Below are 22,152 nucleotides of genomic sequence, written 5' to 3'. Positions count from 1 at the left end.
TCTACCCTCAGGCGCGTGGAAGTGGAGGCGCTCCGCCAAGACGCTAGAACGTTGCAGCGCACATGTGCTACGAGAAAGCGTGGGACCCAGAGAAAATAGGAAACGACAAGACCTTGTACTTACTTGCCAAAGGCAACTCTTGAGGAAATTTACGACCCTTTTAAGCCGGGTATCCACCAGTATCAAACGCCCGTATCGTATCACCGTTCCGAACCCTTTTGAATAGGCAGACGTTGCCTCGTTGCATGCCACGGCGTGCTACGGCTCGGACAATAGTTCTTCGTGTCTTGAAATAAACTCCTATAGGCGAAAAGTTTCGATTTGCTGCATGCTGTTTCTTTAGTGTAATTATCCAAACCATATCGTGTTTGGTATCATTTTAATCAGAAAAACGTCACAAATATCTTGGTAACAGTTTTTTAAGAAAAAAATGAAAAATAACAAAGTTCAGTCGTTGCATTAGTATTATCTCACTGATGTATCCAATTCCAAATCATATTATCTCGTGCCTCAAGTGTCATGTTTCCACTTGACATAGCATTTCGGGCCTTCGCTTGGGTATGTTGTTTTTACGTTTCAAGTGGTTTCCGAACCAATCCTTTGAACGACAAGAAACCGACAATTTTCGGATCGGCCCGTTCCTTCGCCTCCGTATCACAGACCAATAGAACTTTCGATACTCGGCAACGGGAAAATCTCTGAAAAATTAACATTGTCCTTTTTCAATAATCACACAGGTGATTATTAACATTGCTCTTTTATGTACAGCGTAGCACCGAAGATAATTGATCTGTTTAAATATATTTAGACGATAAAATTTGTCTAAATTAAATTAGATTAAATTCATAAATAATTTCATCGCTTTTGAAATGAATCCAATAATACCGCAAGATTTTAAATAAATTGAAACCCAAGTGATGGCACGAAACGCTATGTCAAGTGCCAACGCATGAACCTTTCCTTCGATGCAACAGCAAAGAATCGACAAATTTTTCGGATGGATCCGTTGCCTCCGTTCCTTTGGAACGCCACGCAGCAAAACGAAACTCCTCGCCTGTAGTGGCCCAGTCCTATTGCCTAACCGTTTATATCAAGAAACGAAGAAATGTTGTCCGCGCCGCAGCATACCGTTGCATGCAATGAGGCAACGTCTGCCTATTCAAAAGGGTTCGGAACGGTGATACGATACGGGCGTTTGATACTGGTGGATACCCGGCTTTAGAGTGCATGAAAAGACAGGATATCGAAAAGACTTCGTTACTTTTAAGGACCGTTCGTGACTTGGTCGAAAACAACGAATTGGCTATGGTCTATCATAAATTAGTCTTTTAGGTATTTTAGAAGTGAAACTATTCCATTCTCTGGATTTCCGGCCTTCTCTCAGCTCGATCACCCACATCGAGGGGTTTACAATTTAAGCTTTGTATATTTACATAAATGTACGCGTAGATGGTGTTTAAATTTCTCTCTTGATTTATAACCATCGATACAAAAGGTCCTCGATTGACACTCGAGACATATCGATACTACAGACTATCGATAAATATTCCTATGGCAGTATCGCCATACCACTCTAAACATATTCACGTGATACGTTTCACGTTACACATGCATACACTGAGTTCTATCGAAGTTGTCGCACTAACACATTCACGCCGCGTCGGTGAGCCGATAGGCGAAGTGCCGCAACGCGGCGTAAATGTGTTAGTGAATGTGTAGCCAACGTGAGCCAACGTTAGTGGCCAGCAGTGGCCAGTGGACAAAATGGTGGCAGACGAGAGGTTGTTTTTCTCGAAAGCCGTCCAACATTTAGCTAGATGTCTGGCGGCAATCAAACCTACCCCATGGGAAAAGGTACGTCGACGTTTACTAACTTAAAGCAGACTGATTACTAATTGTATATTAATAGAATATTTTTATCACATTTACACGTTGCTCAACGTTTGACATTTGCTTAATCAGGATTAGGTTAATCTTAAGGACGTATCAGCTGATCCTGATATGTCATCTTATGATATAATTCGAAGGACAGTTTACTGGTTCACTTATACACTAATAAGACGTTTCCAATTAATAATTAATGTCACTACATTTGTAAATAAATGCATTTTGACACATGTCTTATACATAACTCTCTGTTTATGGAACTGTTTTTGAAATTCATAGAACGTTTATATTTCTGTACATGAATAAATTGTCCGGTAAATCTTCTTCCTATGTTTATTAATTTATAGTATTTGATTTTAATTTCAAACCCAATGTAAATGTGATATACATATATGCATGCAAATTGGGAAAAATGATTTTTCTAATTAATTGACTAACATAGCAATTTATTTTTAATTTTAATAATATATTATTTTGTATTATTGTTTTTATGTATATTTAATTTAAATAAAGTAACAATTTTTGTTACAAAATACATTATGTGAATGTTTAATATACCTTTTTAATATGATATAAATATATCTACAAAAATATTATTAAATTAAACATAATAGTTAAATAGTTAGAGACTTCTTTTAAACTTCTGTTATTATTATTGTTGTATAATTATTGAGAACAACATAATCTTGTTTTAATAAATATTAAATATGATTTTGATTAATGTAGGTGATGCAACTATTCAAGTTATGCCCACAAGAATCTGCTCAAGGTATATATCGGCTGGATCAAAGAGGTCAAGATGCAACCATTGCACTGGGAATATATTTTTTGGAATCTGGTTTACAACATCGAGATCGGATATTGCCTTATCTTCTGCGCTTACTGCGTGGCCTTCCAAAAGCTGTTTGGCTGGACGAGGTCAAATGTTCACCCAGTGAGCGTATCCCTGTTGCTGAACGGTTTAGCTTTTGCTTGAACACTTTGCTTAGTGATGTTGCAGCCAGATGTGAGGCTGTGCGCGAAGAAATCATTTCTACTCAAGTAGAAATATTGGCAGTGTTAACAAATCTTATAAGGGGATACAAAGATCAGAATGGGAGTAGAGGAATGCAAGCAAAATGTAAGTACTTTGTCTTATTATTCCTTTATTTGATTCCATACAATATTAATTTTGTTTTTACTTCTTTCAGTGTCATTATGCAAATGTATAGTTCCAGTTTTAATCGGTCTAGCTCGATCAATGGGTCGTTTTGCCTCTACAGACCCACCTCTTCTTTGTCGTATTTTTCCAAAACCAACGCCACCTCTAACAATACCAAACACAGAAACACGTGCAACGTCAGATAAGAAACAATATAGTTTTTCAAACTTTCGTCCAATTATTCCACGCTCTTTAAGTGGCAATTTAAATCCTCATCCAAATATCGATAACGCACCGAGCCTATTAATCGGAGATCACGATAACCCCTGTGACAAACGACCATCGTTAAATTCATACACATCGGTACCTTACGATCCAGTCACATATTTTTTTAGTAGATACGGATCAAGTTTTAATCAGTTCCCTCAAATGAGGTGCAACGAAAGTCCTGAAAGGAGAGCTGGGATGCATTTCAGTGTAGTTCATTTGCAAAGTGTACTGGCTTTAGCAAAGAAATTACTTACTAAAGAGATTTTAATGTTTCTTGATGAAGAAGCTCAACAAGTCAGTTTCACTATTATATGATAAGATCTTAATATTCTGTTACTATATTTATCTAATTATTTACAATCTTTTTAGGTTTATAACTCTGGACAGGTGCAGATATTTCCTTATAGAACATTTAACGAGACAATGAATTTAGTAATGGTTGCCCTTTTAAGAGAATTGTTGCAAAATCAACGGGATTTGCCAGCTCCTTTCACAAAGGATGTGCAAGAATTTGTAAAGGGCCTCTTTTTATCCGGCCAGACGGAATTACAATCGCGTCAACATGACGCGAGCGAGCGCGAAGACATGGATACTAATTTTCGAACTGTAAATAGATTTAAAGTAAATGTTATGGCTAATTCTGCTTGCGTTGATCTCCTTGTTTGGGCGATTGGCGATGAAACCGGTAAGCAAAATTAAAATTGTCGAACAACGCCTATATACATTTTCGAAAAGCAAAAGAATATATTAGAATAGGAAAATGATAAATTAAATGAAAATCTATATTGGTAGGATTATCTATCGTTGCGTTATTTTTACAGTGAGAAACCAGTATGATATATCTGCGCTATTTGCAGATATCAGTTCCATGCTGATTGGCGATGGTATTCGAATTTAGCTAATATTGCATTTCGATTGATTATCCTATATCTATGATAACTTTCAATAGTTTTAACTAACGAATACGCCTTATGACCTAACAGTGAGTTAACGCGGATCTCCCGTTAACCTTGTTGGTCTAATATTATTCCACTAAACGTATAATCTTTGTACCTTGTTCTAACTGTTTGCAAGAAGAAAAAAAAAAGAACAATCAATGAGTTTTTACTTATGTAGGCAAAATCATTTTCACAACGTTTCGAAGTATAACATTAATTTTCATACGAATTTCTTCACTACCTGGCAGGATTTTTTAGAATTAACAAGAGTTTCTCAACCCATCTATGATTATTAAATTACATTTGTGGACAATGTTTATGTAATTGAAATTTCTTGCAGGTGCTGATAGTTTATGCAGTCGTTTAGTTGAAAAGATTAACTCTAATCATGGACCAAAACTGGTGCTGGCGCATATGCCTTTGCTAATGGTTTGCCTTGAAGGATTAGGAAAACTAGCACAGAAGTTTCCCAACATAGCAAGTACTTCTATATATTATCTCAGAGATTTCCTTGTTGTACCATCACCTATACTTCTTAAATTACACCGTCAACGAACTGATAAAGGTAATATAAAATGATTAGTTAATGTGAGATCTTGCATCACATGTAATTAATGAAATAAATTTGTTTTTATAGGAAAAGATCTGCATGATCCAAAACAAACTACGTCATCGATACACACAGCCTTTGAAAAATTACGAGATGCAGCTATTGGAAATCTTTGCATTGCTTTAGAAGCAGCCCATTCTGTTAACCCTGATTGTGTGCCGGCACTGGTCGCCAGTGTCTCGAATAGATTATTTGCTGCTGATATATGCGACGGGTATTGTCACAAATATTCATAATTTATACCAGTCTTAATCAGTTTCTTTAATTTTATATCTTAGCTTTTATATCATGGCTGAATTATTTGTTTCAATAATTTTAGTGAATCTGATGACAGATCAAATAGCGAATTAATTTCAAAAAACATAGTAATCATGTTGGGACACGTTGCCGTTGCATTGAAAGACACCCCAAAGACTATGCGCACAATATTTCCATTTTTTCAGCAATTATTTTGCCGTACCCCGAGCGATCTTGATTTTCTAATCGTCGATCAGTTAGGATGCATGATCATTGCAAAATGCGAGTCAAAGGTTGAGTTTAAAATTAATTAGCAATTACTGAATCAATTGCGAAGATTTTCGCATGTTGTATAAAAGAACAGGGTTTTGAAATTATTGAAATTTTTCAGATTTACGAAGGCATCATGCAGATGTTCTCTATGTCTTTGGGTTCGAGTACTGCAACATATGCGTCGAACGATGATCGTAAACAATACTGTCACGTAGCTAAAGCAGTCACGAACGCTCTTGCTAACATAGCTGCAAATTTACAGGGTGAAACAGAATTAAACGATTTACTGCTTCACTTGCTCGAACTTTTTGTTCAACTTGGATTAGAGGGTAAACGTGCCAGCGATAAAGCAAATGTCACGGTTACGGTAATCAAAATGAACAATTTCAATAATAATTATGTAAAATCTTATAGAACTTGATTTAAATTGATTCATTGTATTTTAGAAGGCGGCAACCAGTGCAGGAAATTTGGGTGTACTCATTCCTGTAATCGCTATATTAGTAAGACGACTTCCACCGATCAGGCATCCACAGAAGAGACTTTTGAAGCTTTTCAAAGACTTTTGGCTTTATTGTGTCGTGATGGGTTTTGCTGGAGATCAAGCATCCAGATTATGGCCTGCAGAATGGTACGAAGGCGTTAAAGAAATCGCTGTTAAATCACCGTATCTGATATCTCAAACCAGTGCACGACTCGAGATGAGAGAATTGCAATACACTTCAGCCGTGCGCAACGACAGTGTTTCTTTAAACGAATTACAGGAATTAAGAAGTCAAGTGTTAAAGTTGAATACTCGGTAAATACCACTGTTGCCTTTACTTTTTTATTTTATAAATTCCCATTAAAGAACAATAGTCGATGTAGTTTTTTTGATAGGACCAACGACATATCGCAGTACGTGACAAAATTACAATTTGCCCAATGCACCTATTTGTTATCAGTGTATTGGTTAGAGACATTAAGAGTGGCAAATAGTCCTGAGCCAAGTTTGCAACCGATAATGGAATATTTATGCGATACCGATTTGCAAAAGGAAAAGAGCGGAATGTGGCAATGCATATGCTGTGTCGCTGATTCCGTGTTTGTAAAATTCAAAGATGTAATGCAGCGCAAGCCGAAAGATGAGAGACGCGAGAAGGAACTTGAAAATCATGCGCAATTTCTTCTGGTGCATTTCAATCATGTACATAAGCAGATTAGACGAATAGCAGATAAATACCTTAGCGCGTTGGTAGATGCCTTTCCACATCTTTTGTGGAATTGCAAAGTACTTTGGAGTATGTTGGACATATTACAGGTACGAATTTTATTTATCCTACCTGTATACATCAATGTATTTCATGAAACAATTTTTATAGATTTTATCATTCTCCTTACAAATTGATCCAAACGAGGAAACACCAATTCTGCGAATACCTGGGACATTATACAGTATTGAACTTATGGACACACTTGAGGCACGAGAGGTATAATCACTTGTAACTTAAAAAGAAAGTGTAAGTCCTTCAGAAATTAAAATTCAATTTTGTAATACAGATCATAGTTAAAGATTTCACAGCAAGATGTAAAGGCATAGTACAGGAAGCTATGAAGTGGGCACCCCAAGCCACCAGATCACATTTACAAGAATATGTAAATCAGATTCTCTCTTCTGGATTAAAGTATCATTCTGGTTTATGTTTGTCTACAGACTCTGTGCTTGAATTTGTGGATCTAGCTGTTCCCACCTCAGTTATACCTAATGTAACATGATTTCTTCTAATATGTAACTCTTAAAGTGTCTTAATTATTAACGTAATGAAATATTTATTTTAGACTAATTCATTAGACAAACGACCACGTGGTCCAAAAGGAGTCAGCTCGTGGCTACTATCGATGATGTCGACACGAGCACGATACGCTGGTGAAATAGCAGGAATGTTGTCACTAGCGCAAACTGAATCTTCCACTTCTGAAATATCTTTTGAAGAAAGTAGAAACAAAGTTGTTGATCTATTAATCGATGCTGTATGGATGGCTTGTCGTTCCCGAAACGACGTTGCTCATCGTAGTGCTCTTTGGCGTGCTACTGCATTGTTAATCTCTATGCCTGGTAATTAATAATCATATGCACCGTTCACTAGCCAAATCGATTAACTTCAAAAAATCAAAATGTAAAGAAATTGATAAAATATAAAAAATTAAACATCAATTGAGTGCTATGGTACTAAAATTTTAACAGATTCAAAAAATAGGGTTAATCACTTTGACCTGCGAATGATTCATTTTATCTTGCAGATTATATTGTATGTATACTCTTCATTTTTTTTCTAATTTATATGATTTATAATTCGTGTTTTTAGGAATCCACAGGCGTTTGCTTCACACAGTGGCTTCCTCACAAATTGAATTATTTACCCCAGCAGCTATGACCACGACAGTTGAATGTTGGCAATGGATACTCACTGTACGGCCAGATCTCAAGCTACGTTTCTTGCAGGAAATGCTTGTTGCATGGCAGTATACCGTTGACAAGAGAATGGGTCTGTTTGCTCCAGACGAAGAGGAAGTTAGTCCATTGGCTGTATACGAGGGCTGTAAGCTTGGTCCAAATCCTCCACAAGTAAAACCTCATGATATCTGGGTTACTTTTATCGTGGAATTAATTGAAACTGCTAAATATTGTTGCCAAGAAACAGTCGACATGATTGTCACCCTGCTGCATCGATCGCTACCCATGACTGTCGGTGCTTCTCGTGAAGAGCCAGGAATGAGTCGTCACGTTGCTGCAGTTGGTGTACGATTTAAATTGCTCTCTTGCGGGCTACTTCTTCTTCAAGGGGATATCTTACCAAGGTTTCGTATAGGATGAAACACTCACTATATCTTAATGAATAAAGGGATAGGCAATGAATTTGATTTTCAGGACATTGAGCAAAAATGTGCTACGAGAACGCGTGTATTGCAATTGTTTGGATTATTTCTGTAGAGATCGTCAAGTACCGACGCAAGAACTTGAACAATTACGCGAGGATTTAGTTACGCTTATACGTTTCTGGCAGGTGAATATAATAAACACAATGAAGGATACTTTTTAATCGAATACTTTTCCTTGGCATCTTATAGTTTCTCCTTTGTATCATAGGTTATGCATAGCGATAAAAAATATTTAGTGATGACTGGTAACGAAAGTGAATTTGAAATGCCAACTCCTCAGTCCTGCCCGACTGGTGGTTTTGGACCTAGCGAAACGATTGGTTCCTTAAGTACAGCCTTAAACGCAACAAATAGTGAATATTCCAAAACAGCCTCAAATGTATGGATTAATACAGTCCCAATGTCGACCAGTAGTAATACATTGGGTAAACGTAGTAATCGTAGTAAACGAGTTATGAATGCCAATGTATTTGTAAAAGATTACATAAAGAAAAGAAATTTAATTCTTGAACTGTTGGCGGTTGAAATAGAAATGTTATTGGTACGTTCAATTCCTATGTTTGATATTTTTACTGTAAAATTTCTTGTTAATTATGATTCAATTGCAGGTATGGAGGAATCCTAGTGGAAGACAGGAGCTTGCACTTGCAGGTGAATCGAGTATAGCAGAATGGCGTGCTAAAGGTATGAATGATCGGTGGCGTGAATATACACGTCTCGCGTGGGAGATTAGTCCTGTTTTTGCTGTATTTTTACCAGTACGATTAAAAAACTCTGATATAATTATCAAAGAAGTATGTGGACTCGTTCGCAGTAAACCTGTACCGGTTATGCATATTCCTGAAGCTTTACAATACCTTGTTACAACAGAAACATTACTTAATGACGTACCTGAAGTAAGATACGTTTTAATATTAACAGTTTTGTACAATTAAAAGATCCTAATTTATTAATTCAATGTATTTCAGTTGGTATATATGCTTACATGGGAGAGAGTATCACCTATTCAAGCATTGGCTTATTTCTCTCGTCAGTTTCCTCATCATCCAATTTCTGCTCAGTACGCAGTAGAGGTGCTAAGTAGTTATCCAGCAGATGCCGTGCTATTCTATATACCACAACTTGTACAAGCTGTACGTCACGATACCATGGGTTATGTGATAGAATTTATAAAAAAAATTGCTAAACGTTCCCAAGTAAGTACTAAAAATAGTATTTTGTAAATGCTACTCTATTAGTTAGTATCTTGTGATAAAATATGATTGTTATTATTTATTTTATACAGGTAGTGGCACATCAGTTAATTTGGAATATGCATACAAATATGTACATGGATGAAGATAAACAAATAAAAGATCTTGTTCTGTATGATGTATTGGACTCGTTAGTGAAAAGTATTTTAGGATCATTATCTGGTCCAGCGAAGCAATTCTATGAAAGGGAATTCGAATTTTTTGAAAAGATTACAAATATTTCTGGTTATATAAGGCAATTTCCTAAAGGTCCTGAACGTAAAGCAGCTTGCTTGAAAGCTTTATCTCAAATCAAAGTACAACCTGGTTGCTATTTACCATCTAATCCTGAAGCTATGGTTGTTGATATTGATTATAATAGTGGAACTCCTATGCAAAGGTATTATTTATTTATTATACGTTTTGATATCTTGATACTTAATACATAATTATCATTTACAGTGCCGCGAAAGCTCCATTTTTGGCGCGTTTCAAAGTACAAAAATATGGAATTAATGAATTAGAAAATATTGCATTAGCGGTGTCGGCTAATGGAAAAGTTGATATTAAAAGGGAACCAGATAAAGAAACGTGGCAGGCTGCTATTTTTAAAGTTGGTGACGATGTTAGACAAGATATGTTGGCGCTACAAGTAATCAGTATTTTCAAGAATATATTTGAAAAAGCTGGCTTAAACTTATTTTTGTTCCCCTATAGAGTAGTAGCTACAGCACCGGGGGTAAATAATTTTAATTTTGAAAAAAAGTTTAGTATACAATTTTCTATGAACTGAATTTTAAACTATGAACCATTATTTCAGTGTGGTGTTATAGAATGCGTACCAAACGCAACATCGCGTGATCAACTTGGTCGAACCACTGATATTGATATGCACCAGTATTTCATAACACGTTACGGAGATGAAACAACAAAGGAATTTCAGAACGTACGCCGAAATTTCGTGAAATCCATGGCTGCTTACAGTGTGATCACGTATCTTTTACAAATAAAAGATCGTCATAATGGTAACATTATGTTGGATACCGAAGGTCACATTATACATATCGATTTTGGATTCATGTTTGAAAGTTCGCCAGGAGGTAATTTAGGTTTTGAACCAGATATTAAGCTGACTGATGAGATGGTGCTCGTTATGGGCGGTAAAATGGAGGCTGCACCTTTCCGTTGGTTCATGGAACTATGTGTACAGGCTTTCCTTGCAGTAAGGTAAATAATATATCATAATAGAATTTTGGAGATCTTCTATTAACTAATTTATATATTTCTCTTATATTAATATTCTATTCAGAAGTTTTAATCAAATTATAATGCTGTTTTATAGACCCTACCAAGAGGCAATTATTTCTCTGGTTTCTCTTATGCTTGATACCGGATTGCCTTGTTTCCGTGGACAAACAATAAAGCTTCTACGCGGTAGATTCGTGCCGACAGCTACCGATCGTGAAGCAGCGGCCTATATGCTCAATGTAATACGTAACAGCTACCTCAATTTCCGTACGAAAACTTATGACATGATACAGTATTATCAAAATCAAATTCCTTATTAAATTAATGTTTCCAACTAATTTCTGATTATAATTGTTAGTTCATAACAGAGAAATTCATTATTTCTGCAAAGATTGTTAAATAAGTACATAAATACATTGTGTACCATATTGTTAGATACAGCAGTGTAAAATCTGCCATCTGTACAAATTCCTCAGTGTCAATGTTATCCTTAGATTTACATAAATTTTATGAAAGCATTATGCTTTGTATGTACGTAATGATATTGTATTATAAATTAAAAAATTGTTCTGTATATCTGCTATCAAGCAGAAAACATGTATATGAAGAACATTCCTCTGTTTATTATGTATGTACTGTTATCGGTTAAACATTAAATGGAAAAGTAATTAAATAACCTTCGCTTTATTAATTTACATATATCTTAAAAACATTATTATTCACACAATTCTTATCTATCTTATGATATTTATTATGTACTACAGTCAAAGTTCACAATAATCTTATCACATTTTATTTATCAGGTATATAAATTTTACCTGGTGTACAGTGTTTAATTTCAGTAGAAACATCTTTCCTGAAATAAATATAACAAGTATTACATATTAGATTATAATAGTAATAGATTACACAGAATATCAAATATAATTACCCTGCTCCTATTTGTTTACGTGCAAGCACTTCTATAGGTGGTTGAACAAGACGTCTAGCATCACGTGTGAAATAATACACCTTTGAAGTTTTATGGTATGGCCCTCCAGGTATATTTGGAGGTGGTTGAGTACGTGCAGCAAGACAATCCGCAAATCTTAGTGCTTCTATAATACGTCTCTATAATATGCATTTTTTCTCAGATAATATGTGTTATTCTATTCCTTTATTCATGTTTATATTTTCGTATATATATATACACTTTATTCTATTATAGTTTTGTATAAAACTTAAAATAACAATATTCAACACTTAGGTAATCAATAACACAGTAGCTTTCGTACACTACTCAACATACAGAATCGTAACTTCATTTAAACGAACATTGCTAATGGCACGTATAATAAACGTTTTGAATACAATTTTTTCAGAAAACAAAAAATTATGTAATTTCTAAAAAATAAGTAATATGAAATGGTTAAGTAAATTGTTGAAATATTACTTACACCTCGTAATATGTTTCGAAATGCTGCTAACAGTGGAGTTACCGAACGATGCTCTATTTTCCCTGGCATTTTTAATATTTGATTATAAATAAAACACCCCCGGTGTAAATCACAATATAACCAAATTTCTCTACTAAACTTGAATACTGTTACTGTTAGTTGTCATCTTACACTCGAATTTTCGATATATGTACATTGAAGATTATCGATAGAACGAATCGGATATTTTTTCAAAGTTATAATTTTTATTTTAATTAAAATTAAATATACTATATTGTAACATTATTTGCTGAATTTTTATATTATAAGTCTATTAAAAATCATTTATAAAATAATGATATTAATGCTTCCTAAAATGATGTTACTATGTAAGTTTGTCAAAAAGTACCAAACATTTAATAAAAAGTAAAATAGTAATAACATGTGAAGCATGGGAATTAAATTAAAAAGTTATTTATATACATATAATGTTCTTTTTATTTTCATAAAATCTTAGATGAGGTTGCCATTCATCGTTTATGATCTTCAATGCCCATTCAATGCAATTTTTTGTGATACGCCATTATTTCATTTGAACGGTAAGGTCATCATTTTATCGGTTGAAGTACCAGAGGTACAATACGTCAGCTTATTTGCGTTCGTGATTCAGCAAAACGATAATTACAAGTTGCAGGTTAGCGGTAGTTGTTGCTGTGGAGCTGTACTTTAGTAGCGACTGTCGTTTCGACTATACGAAGTTTTCGAAAATGGTTAAAGCCGTGTGCGTTCTTCAAGGAGATGCCAAAGGCACTCTGTACTTCGAACAACCGGTAACCGACTTTTACCATAATTGTTTTCGTGTAATATTCTATAATACTATTTCATTAATATTATTTGTAATTTAATTATTAAATAGGACAATAGCCCTGCTGTGAAGGTCACGGGTCAGGTATGCGGTTTGAAGCAAGGATTGCATGGTTTTCATATTCACGAATTTGGCGATAACACTAATGGTATGTATGATATTTCTAGAGTATATTATTCTAAGTAATTTTCTATTAAACTTCTTTAAATAGTTCACAAATACAATTTACATTTCAAAAGTCTTAGGTGGATACATTGATGATATTTAATAAAGGTGATATTTAATCATATTTAAAAATAAATTTTAGAGGTCAATTAGTAAATATGTAAATATTTTTGTTCATTGAGAAGACAAAATGTATTACATTCTTAATAATAGCCAATAAATGTTTACAATTTTTCTTATGTCATTTAAATAAGAAGAAACTTCATATAACATTAATATTTGACTTTTAATACCTGTGTTTTATCAAAGGTTGACCTGTGTGTCAACTCCAATCGTATTGTATTGATAAACCTTAGTTTGATTTTTTCAGTGCAAATAATTCTTATCTGTATATTTGACTGAATATTTGATACAATATATGTTAAATTTGATAGGATGTACAAGTGCTGGTCCACACTTCAATCCGTTAGGAAAAGATCACGGTGGTCCTGATTCAGATGTACGTCATGTTGGAGATTTAGGAAACATTGAAGTAGGTGCAGATGGAGTTGCTAGTGTTAATATAACTGATAAAATTATTCAGCTTCAAGGACCAAACAACATAATTGGCAGAACTCTTGTGGTAAACTATACAACTAATAAATTTGATGTTACATGTATATATATACATGTATATAAACATAACTTGTTTTTATTTTATGTAATAACAGGTTCATGCTGATCCAGATGATCTTGGTAAAGGTGGACATGAATTATCAAAAACCACAGGAAATGCTGGAGCTCGTCTTGCCTGTGGAGTTGTTGGCATTGCAAAACTCTAAATGTATATATTCTAAATGTATATTCTAATACTACATAAAGAATAATACATGTTATTACTATTAATATAATGTTAGAATATGAGTTTAAATATCATTCCTAATTTCTTATAGCGCGGATATTTTACCTATGTAATCTATGGTACAATATTGAATTTTCAATAAACTGAGTACTATAATATGTCCATAAATTAATTACAGAAAGTAACCCAGTACCTATTAACATGTAAGGAGAATAAATATTTGAACGGACTAGGAAAATGACGGTTAATGAGGCATGGTTAGAAATATATATACATACATTAATGCTCGGTTGAATTTCACGAAATTTTCTGCTGGGTTGAATTTTCACAACCCAGCCACACTCTTCCACTACCACTCAGCGCAACCTACTAGAAGTTAGCCCCCCACTTATAAAATTCATAAAATTTGGCAATTGTGCTGACTTGTGCTAGATTTGTGCTACATTGTGCTCGAATATTAAAATCGCAATATGAAAAATATGATGAAGAAAGAAAAAAAACGATTTTTAGGCCAGCCCCCCATTTTCCATGTATTGCAATTTTTCCAATTCTGAGTTGTGCTAACATTGTGCTAAAACATCTCTCTCAAAAAATAACTAAAAAAAATCTTACGATAAAAAAGACATTTCTAGTATAATAATATGGAATATATTTAATATTATTATCTAAATATTATTATAAATAATAATTTATTATTATTTAATAATATTAAATATGTTCCATATTACTAGAAATGTCTTTTTTATTGTAAGATTTTTTGGTAATTATTGAGATTAGGTTACACCTCACCGATTTTGATGAAATTGAAATATGTTGTAAAACTCAACATTTTGAACAACTTTTTCCTATACATATAACCGCCGCTCGGCCTTAGTTTTCGAGATATTTTCGAAAAACTGCTGCTACTACTACAATGAATTCTACGTATACCTATGCGTGTAATGTTATCGCATAATGTTATCGCGGGAATATGGTTAAAGTAGTATGGCGACAATGTCGTGGGAATATTTGCAGTGTGGCGAACCTCGCTTGTATGTGTAACGTGTAATGTTATCGCGTGAATATGGTTAAAGTAGTATGGCGACAATGCCGTGGGAATATTTATCGATGGTCTGTTGTATCGATATGTACTGAATATTTATCGGGGACTTTTGTATCGGTGGCCGTAAATTAGGAGCAAGATTCAAACCATCTGTGCGTGCGTTCATGCAGAATAGACAAAGCCTGTATTGTTAAACCTCTCGACGTGGATGATCGGGCTGGGAGAAAGTTGGAAATCCAGAGAACGAAATAGTTTCATTTCAAAACTTCTTGAAAGACTAATTTATTATAGACCGTATCAAATTCGTTGTTTTTGACTAATTGTAAGTCACGTACGGTCCTTGAAAGTTACGAATTCTTTTCCGATATCCTATCTTTTCATGCAACCTAAGAGAGTCGTAAATTTCCTCGAGGGTTGTCTATTGCCAGTACAAGGTCTTAAGCCCCTTCTGGGCTGTGATCTCTTCTTGGGTTGCCCGCCCTTTAGGGTTGGATTGCCAGGTTGCCCCTTCTGGGTTGCCTCTTTGGGTTTGCCCTCACCTCACGGGTGCCAGGCTGCCCCTACAAGGCGGATATGAGTCCCACACTGCCCGGGCCCCCTCTAGCCAAATAGACGACAAGGGGATCATTCCGTGCGTGCGCAAACGCATTTCCTCTTCCAACAGAAACAAAAAAAAAAAAAAGTTTTCTCTGGGTCCCACGCTTTCTCTTAGCACATATGCGCTGTAACGTTCTAGCGTCTTGGCGGAGCACCTCCACCTACAGGCGTCAGTGGGTGGACCACAGCCAGGAGAAGGGGCCTACACTGTACGGGGTGGACTCCTCCACCCCCATAAAAAGGGTGGCGGCAAAGGCATCCCGGGTCTAGTTGAAGTCTAGAATCAGTTCGATACACGTCAGTACGTTTCTCTTACGGATAATCTCTGCAACGAGGAAACTCTGCGAAATCGGGTATTCAAGCCCCTTTCAAGCACTCAGTAACTATACAGTACGTTGTCTGTTGTTAAGCATTATTCTGATCGTTGTGGTCCGCCCCCGTTTGCTCGCATTCGTGAAAACCGAGAATCACTAGATTCTTGCTCCGCGGAATCGAAACTAAACTTTTATTATTCAACTCATTTAAACTTATAACTTAGGGTTCAATTCATTGAACACCGCGACAATTACACATAACAATTGTAAGGTCCCGGCATAGAGAATAAACTCATATTATTTTAACTTATCACCATTGTCCAATTATATTGACTAGTCCAGAAACACACTAAGGTGTACCTTTACCGCTCGAGGTACATCAATCAAGTTACGAGATCTAATACTAACATTTCCTGTGGCTCCCTACGTTAGCCATACGTAGGTTCGTCCTCACGGCTTCACCTTTCCTGTAGCTCCCTACGTTAGGATTATCTCGCGACGCCACCGGTCCAGGGCATCCTGTCGGGCCTGGCACCTCCATTCGCGTGCGACCGTCTGCTCTGGCGGGTCTTCTCCAGCATGGCGGAGGCCGCGCAAGCGCCAGAAAATCGTGGCGCAGGCCTCCGCCTCGTACTTGAAAGCTACGAGACCCGTCAGAGTCATCGCCGCCGCGTGGGAGACCGTGCGGTATCCCCTCACGACCCTGATGGTCATCCTTCTCTCCACTCGCCGCAGCACAGCTCGGCTGCGGCGAGACGCCATCAGGGCCTCGGCCCACATGGGCGCCCCATAGAGGGCCACGCTCCGCGCGATCCCCGTATAAAGGCGGCGAACCTTCTCGATCGACCCCCCGATATTCGGCAGCACCCGCCCAAGGGCGTTTGCTACCCCGTCTAATCGGGGGGCAAGACGGTCGAAATGCCTTTCGAATTGCCAGTGGCTGTCTAGGTGGAGGCCAAGATACTTGAACCCTTCACTCACCTGGACCCTGGTGTCACCTACCCGGATCCAAGACTGGGGCGGTGGTGCAACCCCACGCCCAGGCGAGTAAAACCACATCGCCTCGGTCTTGTGGGGCACTATCTACAGCCCCAGTCTCCGAACCGCTGCTGCGACGGCAGCCAGACCAATCTCCGCAAGACGACTGGTCCTGCTCCAGTCTCGGTCGGTGGCAAACACGTACGTATCGTCTGCAAAACACGTGATGCTGACACCGTCCGGGACCATGACCCGCAAAACTTGGTTGTACCCCACGTTCCACAATGGGGGCCCCAAACGGGACCCCTGGGATACACCCTCATCGACGTCCCTCCGATAGATTCGTCAGTCCCGGCCCACATACATAATGGACCTATTCCGTAGGTAAGCTCCGATCATCCGTCTCAGTAATGGGGGCACTTCGTGATCTTCCAGTGCCCCCAGTATCGTCCCGTGGGGCAGGGTGTTAAAGGCGTTCACTATGTCAAGCGAAACGCCGATCGCCACCCCGCCCCGGGACGTGGCCGAGTCGCATTGGGAGTGCAGCGAGTCGATCGCATCAATGGTGCTGCGCCCCCGTCTAAAGCCGTACTGCGACTCGGCCAGATCAGGGCCTACCCGGAGGGCCTCCACCACCCTCCAACTCCGCACCATGTGTGCTGCCGAGGGAGTAGCGAACGATAGATCAACTCTCGACTCCCCCCGAACGCGGACGCAGGTGCTGACCGTGCCCCGGTTTAACAGCCGGAGCGCGAATTCCGCCGCCCACTCGAGTACCGACTCACGCCTCGCGTCAGTCCTCAGGGACCCCCACGATTGGGCATGGGAGTTGAAATCTCCGAGGACGAGTGCCGGCCGGGGGTAGCAAAGGGAGACCACGTCTCCTACCCGGCTTAAACACTCTAAGCACGAACGCCAACTGGGCGGGCAATAGACGCCCACCACCGCGATCTCGTTCCACAGCACCGCCACAAACCCTCGCCCCCATTCTATTAGTGCAGGGGGCTCTGTACGGCTCCGCGGCCACCGCCAGCCCAATGCTCCACTCGGCCAGGTGATGCAGAAGAAGATCTTGCCCTGGCCGAGTGGTTCAGGTTGCCCTGAATTATGGGCCCATTGGGCCCCATTACTCTTTAGAGGGGGCCGCCTCCGCGGCCTTACCTCCCTTTGGGGTGGCAGACCTGCCACCCCTCTTCTTCTTTGGCGCAGCAGCAGCCAGCCAAGGCTGCTGCGCCTGTTTGGGGGCTGCTACAACCCCCTGAACGGCGCCCTTCTTGCTATTGGGCCTCCGGGACTTGGGTGCGCACGATTTCGCCCCCAACCGGTGCCCCGCGGTTCGCCCCAAGTCGGTGCACAAGGAGCACTGCGGGGAGGCGCTGCATGTGGCGGCCTTATGGACCGACTCGCCGCAAACATAGCAGCGGTCGGACCGATCCACCACGCATGTGCACCGCTGCCTCACATGTGTTACGTCCCACCTTACGGGTGGTTCTTACTCTGTTATTCTGATCTTTGGGTTCTGCCGATTTAAACGCTAAAGCGTACCTTGACCTTCCTTGCGAGTAATAGAGGATGCAGGATAGGGCGTTTAGTAATTGTTGATACGTGTATGGGTTTTCAATAATATATATATTCTCGTTTGTCGTTACATACCCTTCGCTGACTTCAGGTGTTGTACGTCACTCGTTCGTTCTTGTATTCACTCACAGTTCGTTCACTCGAGAGGTCTCGTTTTACGCTATGTTCGCGGTTCGGACGTTACACTAGACTCGCGGCGCGTGGCTACGACTCGACCTTGGAGATACAAGCGGTTGGTGGTGGTCCTGCACAGCACACGGGTGCACTCCTGGACTTGGTCCAATTATGAATCTGCTATCTCAGATTGCGGCGATACACTCGTGTTGAACCGTCGGCCGAGCAGGTCCTGCAAGCAAAGGGTTTTCGCCATCGCATTCCGCAAGTTCCCTGATTTCGTATTGCGGTCGTCGCTAAGCGAGAAAACGCTGATGGTTTGCAGATTCCAGAGCAAGACCTCTTTGGAATGGCGAAAGACGAAAATGGGTTATAACTAGGGACGTAACACATGGTCCTTTTCGAGGCAGCGGAAACACTGCAGTGGCCGCGCCGGCAGCGCCTCGATCTTGGCTGACGACCAGCCAACCAGGATCCTCCCGGAGGCGGCTATTTTACTAAGCGCCGTCAGGGGGCATTTTGCCCAGACAGTGCCCAGCCGGGCCGGGGAGATTCTGATCTCCCCGACCTTAACGTCGGCTGGGGCACAACCGCCCACAGCGGCGAAAGCTGCTGCAACTTCCACTGGGGACACCGAGTCGTCCAGTCCAGTGAGTCTCATCTCGCCCATTTTCATGGGACGAGACACCCGGACCTCGCGCCCCCGAAGACCTCTTGAAGGCGGCCGGCTAGGGCAGCCGCCCTCTCCGTGCGATCCTCGGCTGGGATCTTCAACACCAAGCCGCCAGTGACCGCCCGCCGGGATCGAATCTCCGTTATTCCAATGGTGCGTAGGTCAACCCTTTCCCGGGCGGTGGCCATCACCTCAGTGTACGTGGCTTTCGTCTCTGGGGCCAAAGTCAAGGTGACGGCCGCCGTCTTTGGCGGTCTGGCTACTCTCTTCTTTGTCGGGGCAGGGGCAGGGGCAGCTGCCTTCTTATTGGGCGTCTTTGCTCGCTGCTGCAGTACCGCTGGGCTGCCGGAAGCCCCCTCCTTCTTGCGGACCCTCTTGGCCTTACGACCCACAGCAGTGGCCCAAGTTTCCCCCTGGGCGGCGAGACGGGTCTCCTCTTGGATACCTCGCATCCTCGTCTCCAGGTGGGACTTCCCCTTCTTCCGCTCCTCCGGAAGGGGCGTGGCCTATCGCACCGGCTGACCTCTGCCGGCGGGCTTCGGCTTGGAAGCGGTCTTGGCCCCCCCCAGCAGTCTCTCCCTGCTTTTTGGGAGGCGGAACCACCCCGCCCCCTATAGAAGCAACGAACTCTGCCCTGAGGGAGGAGATCTGCTACATTTGGGCAGCAAGACACACCCTGATATCCCCCCCTCAGGGTCGATCGCTTCCACTCTCCGAACCTTGGGCGTCCCCTTGCTCGGGATGGGAGCGGGCGGCTCCATCTCCATCCAGGAGGGGCCTGCCACTGGCTCAGACAGGACCATCTCCTGGCCAGGCTTGCTCCTCTTCTTGGCCTCTCCTGATCAACCAGTGGTGAGGCCGGCCTAGGTGGCTTTTCAGTGCGGGCGGGGGCGGCAAAGATGAGGGCCTCGACAGCCCCTAAACGGGCTCGCACCTCCGACAGCTCCTTGCCGAGGGTGAGCAGCTGCTCACCCTGTTTGGCGAGCTTCTCGTCCCGCTGGCGGAGCTGACGCCTCAACTCCGCTACCTCCTCCGCTTCGCTGCCCGGCGTCATTCTCTTGGCCATCTCCATGTTGATGGCCCTTATGCGCTGGGCATCCAGCCGGAGGGACCTCTGGAAGGTCCCTTTGAGACCCTTGGACACGGAGGCAACCCTCTCCATGTCCGCGGTCAGCTCCAGTGTTCGCGCTGCCAGTGCCATCGTTGGCACGTAGCGGAGCTCCAGCTCAAGCAGCTCCTGCTCCGGGAGGGGAATGCTGCCCTTGCTTGGGGCGGGTGGAGGAAAAGAGCGGTCAAGGACGCGCTCCTCGTTACTGACCCACACCTCATCCCTCGTTACCACGAGGAGCTTTTCCTTGGCCTTCCGCCTCCCCCCCCCCTCCTTGACAGGCGGTCCAGTGAGGCAGCGGATACAAAGGACTCATCCGAGTCCTCTCCACTGTCAACCCCCCCACTTTCCCCTCCTTTGAATTCCTCCCTTGCAATGCCCCTCTTCTAGCCCTCTGGGGGCGGGGGGCAGCGAATAAGTGCGTACTCCCCTTGGTATTGGCAAGCACCGCCAGCCCCTGATTCTTGTTCCCGCTCATGGCCTGTACAGAAGCCATAGTCGTCGTTGTTAAGTTCCGTCCAGTGTTTGTAATCTGGGTATATTCTTCCATATTATTCCCACGAGTGGGTCGATCCGTGGGTCAACCCGGGCAGAGCCGCCTTGCCCGGGTAAGGCTAGCACACCCGGGGGTCGCCAGGTACCCCGGGGTTGGCCGCTAGTGACTGATGCACCCATCAGCCATGCTCGGCGCTTACACCGGGCACGCCCTCTTCACCGCGCACCGCAGCTTGAGGCTAGGAATTTTTTATAGAGATCATCATCCTCGCGGGCCGGCCAATGAAGGCAAGCCCCCCGTTCCAGCGAGACGTGACCACTGAGTTACGGTATAATTGCTAGGGCACTCCGGGTTCGCTACCCGCACCAGACAGCTACGCAGTCTGGCCCCTGGAGAACTCAACGACGCCACAGCCACCTTTTCGCATCTCCGACCCAGGCCTTACCGGCAAGGGAGGCCCTGCCAGGATCCATAGATCCCACCGCCCCGAGACATCTGCGAGGCTACTTCGACAGCAGCGAGCGACCCCCTTTTAGTCGCCTTGTACGACAGGCAGGGGTTAGTGTGTCTGTATTCTGTCCCCCAGTCAGAGGGGAGGTTTTGATGGGTTTTCCTTCCCTTGGTGTTTGGTCCGCGGGAGCTATTTTATTTTACTCCTACCCTTCATGCACCATGCTCCAGGCCTTTAATAGCCACCTCCCAGGATTGCTGCCACTTTTGTAAGGTAAGAGTGCGCTCTTTTTCTTTGATTTCAACTATTTTTTTAACTCCCTCGCACCCTATGCGGTGGATCTCTTCTCTTTCTTTGATTTTAAGGTTCCAAGGGATTTGTCTCGCTAGGACACATAGCGCATCGGTGGAGACTGTCCGGTAAGCCCGTGCTACCTGTAACAAAGCTGTACGTTGGGTGCTACGATACCGTCGGGTCGCTTACGATCGAATATGGATACCGTCGTATCCCTTCTTTGCTTCATGATGCACGTTGCATTTCTTGCTCGTCACCACCCTGCCTGAGACACACTTCGTGTCCGTCCGGTTCAGTGTAGAGTCTCGCTTCACGATGGTTGTTGCATCCTTTGCTCGCCACCAACCTACCTGAGACACGCCTTGTGTCTGTCTGGTTTGGTGTCGAGTCTTACCGTTGTAGCCCTGAATGATTCCCGTTTGCCTATGATACCGTTGTATCTATCCTTGGCGCTTGTGACACGCTT

The 22,152-nt window shown here is 41.5% G+C and overlaps 3 protein-coding genes across 6 annotated transcripts; 2 read left to right on the top strand and 1 right to left on the bottom strand.

The window, feature by feature from the left end:
• Positions 1-1,645: 1,645 nt before the first annotated feature.
• Positions 1,646-11,431, top strand: LOC114881146 (phosphatidylinositol 4-kinase alpha). 3 transcript variants are annotated; one of them, XM_029197821.2, is made up of 23 exons: positions 1,646-1,854; positions 2,614-3,007; positions 3,078-3,592; positions 3,668-3,983; positions 4,120-4,182; positions 4,577-4,801; positions 4,874-5,060; positions 5,166-5,376; positions 5,475-5,723; positions 5,803-6,155; positions 6,224-6,656; positions 6,718-6,825; positions 6,896-7,102; positions 7,175-7,451; positions 7,702-8,194; positions 8,265-8,400; positions 8,484-8,816; positions 8,884-9,171; positions 9,244-9,471; positions 9,561-9,907; positions 9,970-10,246; positions 10,328-10,734; positions 10,850-11,431. In XM_029197821.2, the coding sequence occupies exons 1-23, from the start codon at positions 1,765-1,767 to the stop codon at positions 11,073-11,075; spliced, it is 6,363 nt and encodes a 2,120-aa protein (XP_029053654.2). In that variant the 5' UTR covers positions 1,646-1,764; the 3' UTR covers positions 11,076-11,431. The 3 variants fall into 3 exon arrangements, with proteins under 3 accessions (XP_029053654.2, XP_029053655.2, XP_029053656.2); XM_029197822.2 differs by having other exon boundaries at positions 1,647-1,854; positions 6,236-6,656; XM_029197823.2 differs by lacking the exon at positions 4,120-4,182 and having other exon boundaries at positions 1,647-1,854; positions 6,236-6,656.
• LOC114881148 (NADH dehydrogenase [ubiquinone] 1 alpha subcomplex subunit 7-like) lies at positions 11,424-12,470 on the bottom strand. Its single transcript, XM_029197827.2, has 3 exons — positions 12,192-12,470; positions 11,687-11,865; positions 11,424-11,611 (listed from the first exon to the last, which is right to left on the bottom strand). The coding sequence occupies exons 1-3, from the start codon at positions 12,258-12,260 to the stop codon at positions 11,548-11,550; spliced, it is 312 nt and encodes a 103-aa protein (XP_029053660.1). The 5' UTR covers positions 12,261-12,470; the 3' UTR covers positions 11,424-11,547.
• A 214-nt stretch (positions 12,471-12,684) lies between these two features.
• Positions 12,685-14,199, top strand: LOC114881147 (superoxide dismutase [Cu-Zn]). 2 transcript variants are annotated; one of them, XM_029197826.2, is made up of 5 exons: positions 12,685-12,769; positions 12,865-13,000; positions 13,087-13,183; positions 13,635-13,822; positions 13,911-14,199. In XM_029197826.2, the coding sequence occupies exons 2-5, from the start codon at positions 12,938-12,940 to the stop codon at positions 14,019-14,021; spliced, it is 459 nt and encodes a 152-aa protein (XP_029053659.1). In that variant the 5' UTR covers positions 12,685-12,769; positions 12,865-12,937; the 3' UTR covers positions 14,022-14,199. The 2 variants fall into 2 exon arrangements, with proteins under 2 accessions (XP_029053659.1, XP_029053657.1); XM_029197824.2 differs by lacking the exon at positions 12,685-12,769 and having other exon boundaries at positions 12,776-13,000.
• Positions 14,200-22,152: the final 7,953 nt, after the last annotated feature.

Source organism: Osmia bicornis, chromosome 8, assembly GCF_907164935.1.
Source record: "Osmia bicornis bicornis chromosome 8, iOsmBic2.1, whole genome shotgun sequence".
NCBI lineage: Eukaryota > Metazoa > Arthropoda > Insecta > Hymenoptera > Megachilidae > Osmia > Osmia bicornis.
The sequence above is the reverse complement of the archived record's forward strand: the minus strand, read 5'-3'. Positions and strand labels throughout refer to the sequence as shown.

Coding starts and splice junctions, on each gene's coding strand:
- LOC114881148 (XM_029197827.2), bottom strand. CDS start 12,260: ATGCCAGGGAAAATAGAGCATCGTTCGGTAACTCCACTGTTAGCAGCA. Junction 11,866..12,191: donor TTCGAAACATATTACGAGGT/GTAAGTAATATT, acceptor TGCATATTATAG/AGACGTATTATAGAAGCACT. Junction 11,612..11,686: donor CGTAAACAAATAGGAGCAGG/GTAATTATATTT, acceptor TATTTATTTCAG/GAAAGATGTTTCTACTGAAA.
- LOC114881147 (XM_029197826.2), top strand. CDS start 12,938: ATGGTTAAAGCCGTGTGCGTTCTTCAAGGAGATGCCAAAGGCACTCTG. Junction 13,001..13,086: donor CTCTGTACTTCGAACAACCG/GTAACCGACTTT, acceptor ATTATTAAATAG/GACAATAGCCCTGCTGTGAA. Junction 13,184..13,634: donor ATTTGGCGATAACACTAATG/GTATGTATGATA, acceptor TAAATTTGATAG/GATGTACAAGTGCTGGTCCA.
- LOC114881146 (XM_029197821.2), top strand. CDS start 1,765: ATGGTGGCAGACGAGAGGTTGTTTTTCTCGAAAGCCGTCCAACATTTA. Junction 6,156..6,223: donor GTGTTAAAGTTGAATACTCG/GTAAATACCACT, acceptor TAGTCGATGTAG/TTTTTTTGATAGGACCAACG. Junction 9,472..9,560: donor AAATTGCTAAACGTTCCCAA/GTAAGTACTAAA, acceptor TATTTTATACAG/GTAGTGGCACATCAGTTAAT.